The 7,841-nt window shown below is 46.4% G+C and overlaps 1 protein-coding gene across 3 annotated transcripts in view; it reads left to right on the plus strand.

The window, feature by feature from the left end:
* The window catches only part of selenoi (selenoprotein I), a 96,291-nt gene extending 88,970 nt beyond the window's left edge, over nt 1–7,321 (plus strand). For all 3 annotated transcript variants that reach the window (XM_045695485.1, XM_045695483.1, XM_045695484.1), the window contains 3 exons: nt 155–335; nt 1,203–1,382; nt 5,742–7,321. In XM_045695485.1, coding sequence (XP_045551441.1) covers nt 155–335; nt 1,203–1,382; nt 5,742–5,849 — 469 coding nt within the window. In that variant the 3' untranslated portion in view covers nt 5,850–7,321. The remainder of the gene's footprint in view (nt 1–154; nt 336–1,202; nt 1,383–5,741) is intronic.
* The last annotated feature ends 520 nt before the right edge of the window (nt 7,322–7,841 follow it).

A 7,841-nucleotide genomic window follows, 5' to 3' on the forward strand; every position in this document is an offset into this window, starting at 1 on the left:
TCTCTCTCTCATGTCCCCTCTCTCTCTCATGTCCCCCCTCTCTCTCTCATGTCCCCCTCTCTCTCTCATCCCCCTCTCTCATGTCCCCCCCTCTCTCATGTCCCCCTCTCTCTCATGTCCCCCTCTCTCTCTCATGTCCCCCTCTCTCTCTCAGGGCGTCTCGTAGTAACACTCTGAAACACAGCAGTATGTACGAGGCCTTCCTCCCCTTCCTCTCTCCTGTCCTCCTCTTCCTCCTCTCCTCTGTCTGGGTGATTTTCTCTCCATCGGACATCCTCCATCAGCAGCCCAGAGTCTTCTACCTGATGGTGGGGACAGCCTTCGCTAATGTCACAGTGAGTCACACCATGCACCAACTCTGACTACACACGTCACACCATGCACCAGCTCTGACTACACACACCACACACAGACTGCACCAGCTCTGACTACACACACCACACACAGACTGCACCGGCTCTGACTACACACACCACACACAGACTGCACCAGCTCTGACTACACACACCACACACAGACTGCACCAGCTCTGACTACACACACCACACACAGACTGCACCAGCTCTGACTACACACACCACACACAGACTGCACCAGGCCCTCTACTGTCTACGGGCCCTCTACTGGCTACAGTTTTTCTCTTATGTCACTGACAGCTACATTTAAATAAATGATAAAGTCTAGCTGCCAGCTATCTAGAGTTGTAGTAGTCATGGTTGAATTACTGACCGGGTGTCCCCCCATTGATTTAATTTGTCACTCTGTCAGATGTCTTATTTAAAACTGCTGCATTTCTCACCACCCTATGCAAAATGTGTAGAATTGCAGGAAATTAGCTGTAAAACGACTTATGTACTCTCCGTACCATGGCAAAATGAGTACACTTCCATTAAATGAGTTATAAAACTCCAACATTTTGGCTACACACCATGGCAAAATGTCTAGAATTGCAGGAAATGAACTCTAAAACGTATATTTTGTTACTTGCTGCCAAGAGGGTGGCTGATGAAATGTTTTGCTGTTAAGGTGGTGGGGGGGGGCACAAGGCTATGGCCGGCTCTGACTCCACGTGGGGGTACGTAGAGCCACCAGCAGCCCCTCATGATGAGCTTAGATTAAAGTGGCCCGTCCCTGCTCTCCACAAATAATGATATGAACTACATAACGGCTAAGTCTGTGTGTGTGTGTGTGTTTGTCTGCAGTGTAAGCTGATCGTGTGCCAGATGAGCAACACCCGTTGCCAGCCGCTCAGCTGGCTGTTGGTTCCCATGGCGACGGTGGTGTTGTTGGCGGTTACAGGGCTGGTTGCTAACGAGACGCTGTTGATCTACGTGTGGACGGCCGTCGTCATACTCACACACATACACTACGGCGTGTCAGTGGTGAGTGTACACACACACACACACACACGCGCTACAGTGTCCGTGGTGAGCAGGGTGGGAAATGAAGTGTGTTGACCAGCTGTGGTGACCGGTGAATGCCCTAATATTACCAACCACATTTTCCCAAAACAATTCTAATGAAGATAAATCACAGAAAACACTGATACCCCATCCCGCTTTCACCACTGTAGCGTTCAGTATCTCTTCCAGAGCTAAAACAAACACAAACTAAATCAGGTGTTGTATTTTTACATGTGTGTTTTCTGCTCCCAGCTGCTCTGTTTGGCCACCCCGTCTATAGAGTGGTGAGGAAGGAGTCTACTGTGTCCTGAAGGGAATTCACCAGACGTTTTCTGTATTCAGGGTTCACTCAAACATCGTTTTAGGCTTTATTTTGCTATTGACAGTTACAGCTGATTTTGGGATGGTTTATCCATTTGCTCTCCATAAATATGTCTCTGAATTGTTTAATGTAACCTTTTGCCCGCCAGCTCCTGATATCAGGGCATAAAAACTACCATCTGTCCCCTGAATTAGCTGAATTAGCAGAATTAGCTGAATTAGCTGAGTTTGCATGTGCACCCAGCTGGCACACATTTGCATTAGGCCCGAGCTTGTTTTTCTCCAGGTAAACCAGCTGGCTAGCTGAACTATGTGGCTAGCTGAACTATGTGGCTAGCTGAACTATGTGGCTAGCTGAACTATGTGGCTAGGGTTAGGGTTAATTTTCTAGTTTTCATCCTCATTGCCAAACTTCATAAATACTGCACCCTTCAACACTCATCTGCTCGTTATACAACAAAGAAACTTGAAAATTATGTATTGTTTTGGTGGCGAAGGATGTCATTGCAACTTAACGTAGATCCAAATTCAGTTTTAGAGATCCCCCGGCGTCGTTAGCGTGACGTTTCTGACTGGTGTTAGAACTGCGCCAACGAGCAGCATTTCCCTTTTCGGCTTGATGGGATATGTAGTGATTTTGCCAACACAGCCAGATATGTACACAGTCTTGTTCCCTTTAACCTTCATTTAATCAGACTTTATTAATATAATCGTGAAATGACACGAGAACTAAAGAAAATAGCAACTCTACAGATCGCAATGACTACAATGGATTGGTGAATTACTTCTGGACACCAAGGGTCCCCGGAGCTTCTGCTCCTCGTCACTGTTATGCTCATTTTACGCATCCCTATATTTCTGTTATTACGGCGCTGTCCCTCTGTCATTACGGCGCTGTCCCTCTGTCATTACGGCGCTGTCCCTCTGTCATTACGGCGCTGTCCCTCTGTCATTACGGCGCTGTCGCTCTGTCGTTACGGCGCTGTCGCTCTGTCGTTACGGCGCTGTGTCGTTACGGCGCTGTCCCTCTGTCGTTACGGCGCTGTGTCATTACGGCGCTGTCCCTCTGTCGTTACGGCGCTGTCCCTCTGTCGTTACGGCGCTCTGTTATTGGTGCGCCTGCGCAGGAGTCTCATTGTAGATGAACCTGGCCTGTGTGCATTGACAACCATGTATTGTGCTACAGTGAACGTTGTTAATCCGGAACTTTGTCATTTTGAGTTAACATTCACCACTCTGTGGCTGGTAAGAATAGACCTTCTACCAGCTGATGGCTGATTTTCGTTTCCCACCCTGGTGGTGAGTGTTGTTTTTGGTTAGCAAGCCATTGGCTGCTGCTAGTTATCTAATGGTGGCAAATTCTGTTCCGTACACATTTTTCGTACCACGGCATTCAAACGAGTCTGCAATGAAAACGAATGGGACTTTAGTGACTGTGTTGGCATTAATATCCAGGCTGTAATGGAAACTAATGGGACTGTAGTGACTGTGTTGGCATTAATATCCAGGCTGTAATGGAAACTAATGGGACTGTAGTGACTGTGTTGGCATTAATATCCAGGCTGTAATGGAAACTAATGGGACTGTAGTGACTGTGTTGGCATGAATATCCAGGCTGTAATGGAAACTAATGGGACTGTAGTGACTGTGTTGGCATTAATATCCAGGCTGTAATGGAAACTAATGGGACTGTAGTGACTGTGTTGGCATTAATATCCAGGCTGTAATGGAAACTAATGGGACTGTAGTGACTGTGTTGGCATTAATATCCAGGCTGTAATGGAAACTAATGGGACTGTAGTGACTGTGTTGGCATTAATATCCAGGCTGTAATGGAAACTAATGGGACTGTAGTGACTGTGTTGGCATTAATATCCAGGCTGTAATGGAAACTAATGGGACTGTAGTGACTGTGTTGGCATTAATATCCAGGCTGTAATGGAAACTAATGGGACTGTAGTGACTGTGTTGGCATTAATATCCAGGCTGTAATGGAAACTAATGGGACTGTAGTGACTGTGTTGGCATTCAAACGAGTCTGCAATAAAAACTAATGGGACTGTAGTGACTGTGTTGGCATTCAAACGAGTCTGCAATAAAAACTAATGGGACTGTAGTGACTGTTGGCATTCAAACGAGTCTTCAATGAAAACTAATGGGACTGTAGTGACTGTGTTGGCATTAATATCCAGGCTGTAATGGAAACTAATGGGACTGTAGTGACTGTGTTGGCATTAATATCCAGGCTGTAATGGAAACTAATGGGACTGTAGTGACTGTGTTGGTATTAATATCCAGGCTGTAATGGAAACTAATGGGACTGTAGTGACTGTGTTGGTATTAATATCCAGGCTGTAATGGAAACTAATGGGACTGTAGTGACTGTGTTGGTATTAATATCCAGGCTGTAATGGAAACTAATGGGACTGTAGTGACTGTGTTGGCATTAATATCCAGGCTGTAATGGAAACTAATGGGACTGTAACAAAATCCAGGGTGTAAACTACATTTCTATTGAAGCGTTGATTGACATAGTAATGGACCAATCATATTTCAGGAAAGTACTTTTTTTTTTTTTTTTACGAACCCCTCTGATGCTGTACGTTAAATTGTGACGTGACATGACGTAACGTACGGCACCCATAATGCAACTCATTTTGTGTCGTACAGCCTCTCTCCACCAGGTGTTGTGCTTCTCTCGCAGTTTAAAAATAATAAAGGGACAGGTTAAGGGGACAGGTTAAGGGGACAGGTTAAGGGGACAGGTTAAGGGGACAGGTTAAGGGGACAGTGTAAGGGGACCTAGTCAATTGTACAACTGAATGCATTCATTTTTTGCGTCATCACTGCCAGACATCATGACTCTCAAAAGCCGCGACAGCCGCTGTTAGCTTCTGAACTTTAGCGCCGCCCTAAAAACCCGAATTTTTAATTTTTATTTTTTCAAATTTGACACAAATTAAATAGGTATGTAATGACACATTATATAAACTCTTTGTAGTGTTTTTATTAAACTGTTAAAGGTGATAAGTTGGACAAGTTGGGTGAAAAAAGCCGTTTCCCAACACATCTCTCCCTTTCACTGTTACTCATTAGCCTTCCCCCTCCGCCATTTTTAAAAAGACCAGGTGAAGCTCCATTGCCTTCTAACGCTAGCTAGCAGGGATTTTAGCTAGCCAGCTCGTATTGACACATTATTGAAAGCTTACTAGCTGCATCCTAGCTAGCAAGGTTGCTTGATTAGCTTGCTAGTAGCTGATGTCATGGCAAGCAAGGTGAGAATTTAGCTGGCTAGCTAGCCTATTTGTTATGCTAGTGAATGATGATGCTAACCGGTTAGCTAGCTAGTAAGCTAAAAATGTGGCTAGCTGGTACTGGCAGTATGGGGTAACGGTAGTTACATCGTGGTGAGAGCTAATTAAATTATTCAACATCTTGCTAGCATAGCCATCTAGCTAGATATCAGCAAGGACTCACCAAATCTCTAGCTACCTAGTTAGCAACATAGCACAGCTAGCTTCAGAGTTACGTGGTTACCTAGGAAACGGAGGACATCTGAATTTTCATTTTGCCCACAGTGGTGGACTTGATCACTACAGAACACATTAGCTCACAGTGACCAATCGATAAATGGCTCAGTGGCCAAATGCTCGGTTTGAGATTCAGCCAATGTAAGTCAAATGACACGCTCTCTCCTCCTCCTCCCTCTCTCCTCCTCCTCCCTCTCTCCTCTCCTCCTCCTCTTTCCATCCTCTCCTCCCTCCTACCCCTCTCCTCCTCCTCCTCTTTCCATCCTCTCCTCCTCTTTCCATCCTCTCCTCCTCCCTCTCTCCTCTCCTCCTCCCTCTCTCCTCCTCCTCCTCTTTCCATCCTCTCCTCCCTCTCTCCTCCTCCTCCCTCTCTCCTCCCTCTCTCCTCTCCCTCTCTCTCTTCTCCCTCTCTCCTCTCCCTCTCTCCTCTCCCTCTCTCCTCTCCCTCTCTCCTCTCCCTCTCTCCTCTCCTCCCCCCTCTCTCCAGGTGAACCAGCTCAGCGATCACTTCAACATCTTTGCCTTCTCTCTGATGAAGCCCAGCACTGACTGACAGGAACAGGGGCGAATCGGCTTGCAAGGAGCAGAGGTTTAGACCCTCCCACCTCCCTCTGCAGCCAACCGACACTTCACTCTCATTACCACGGAAACACACCACTCCCCCACGAGGATTCTACCACCCATCTGATTTCTGACCCTCCGCCTTGGCACACACACACACCCCAACCCCCTTCCTGCACAGTGTCAGTTTGGGGGCGGTCCTCAGAACTTTGGGGGCGGCATCCCGGGGCTCTTGGTTCCTTGGCTGCTGATGGGTTGAGCTGATGAGCCAATGAGATGTTGTTTCCTACGGAAATATTGTTCAGCCAGGAGGACAGGAGCCCAGACCACACACACACTGCTTACACCCAAACACGCCGCTGACAGACATACTTACACACTTACACAAACGCCACACTTGTTACTTTACTGTTAAACGGTTTAAACACACACACACACACTCTTATGAATGTTCAGTATGTTATTGCCTTGGGGAAATGTAATTTCAGTTAGTTAGTTTGACAGACAGCTCTGCTCCACCCCTGATCTCTAACCCCTGACCTCTAGTTTGACAGACAGCTCTGCTTCACCCCTGACCTATAACCCCTGACCTCTAGTTTGACAGACAGCTCTGCTCCACCCCTGACCTATAACCCCTGACCTCTAGTTTGACAGACAGCTCTGCTCCACCCCTGATCTCTAACCCCTGACCTCTAGTTTGACAGACAGCTCTGCTCCACCCCTGACCTCATCTAAACCATGCGGTCGGTCCGTCAGTTGGTGTGTCACGGTTCTATCAAGGGTATGAAGGCGGAGTCTCAGCTGTGCTTTTGTCTTCTGATTGGAGTGTTGAGGGGATGTGAAACGGTCTGTCTGTCTTTATATGGCAACATGATTATTAAAATGGGTTTTTTTTATTTTTTATTTGGAGAAAAAAAGTGAACAAAGAGAATATTATTATGATCTAAAACTGCTCCGCTAATTCAGCTGAGGTGTGTGTGAAACATGCTCTCACACACGTGCGCACTACACAAATGCTTGGTGATGACGGTTGACAGTCTGAGTTAACTGTGAGGCCAGTTCTGACCAATCAGGGCCCTTTGGGGGGCGAGACGGAGGGTGGAAACACCCAATCACGGACCTCGCTCAGCGCTGACCCCAGGATGACCCCTGAGCTGTGAACTGTAGTGACCTCTGTAGTCTGAACTCTGACCTCCAGAATCCTCCCACCGCTGAGGTGTCGTCGTGGCAACAGGCCGATTCGTGCTCAAGTTCTTTTTTTTAAAGTTCTTTTTCATTTGATTTCCTCTGTTAATCTCTCATAGCTGGGGTGTGTGTGTGCGCGTGTGTTGGTAGCAGCAGCGCTTGAATGAAGAGTGTGTCTGAAAACCGCCAGCGGAGAGACCCACTCTGAGGGAACAGGCTGCCATGACAACCATGACCACGACCCCATGAGATATACCTGTCACTGTCTGTACTGTCACACCTGTATTACTGTAACACCTGGTATACACTTGTAACACTGTCTGTCCGTCTTTTCCTTCTGTCTGTTTGCCTGATTAGCCGTTATATTGACCGGATACTCTAGTGGCTGCAATGAAAGAAATGTCTTTCAAAAGGCAGTCGGGATCAGGTGGGACCATTCTAGCCAATGAGAGGGCAGACACAGGTGTAAACAACAGGCACAATGGTTACCACAGCCACAAAGTCAAAATTTGGTATATTGTTTTTCGATTTGTAGTTTTAATTTAAGGTTAAGGTTAGCAGTGAGGTTACGTTTAGAGCTCGGTTTAAAATCACATTTTAAGAACAGAATATTTTTTTTAAATAGGCGGGGTTTATCAAGTAAAATGTTGGTCGTTGCGTACACATTTTGCAGATGTTATCGCGGATGCAGCGAAATGCCGATGTTCCTACCTCCAACAGCTCAGTAATACTGAACAATACAAAACAATACACACAAATCCAAAATATAAATATTTTAAGGAGCAATGTCCGGAATATATACAGTACCAGTCAAGTTTGGACACACCTACTCATTCAAGGG

The sequence above is a fragment of the Salmo salar genome, chromosome ssa15 (genome assembly GCF_905237065.1).
Source record: "Salmo salar chromosome ssa15, Ssal_v3.1, whole genome shotgun sequence".
NCBI classification, from domain to species: Eukaryota; Metazoa; Chordata; class Actinopteri; order Salmoniformes; family Salmonidae; genus Salmo; species Salmo salar.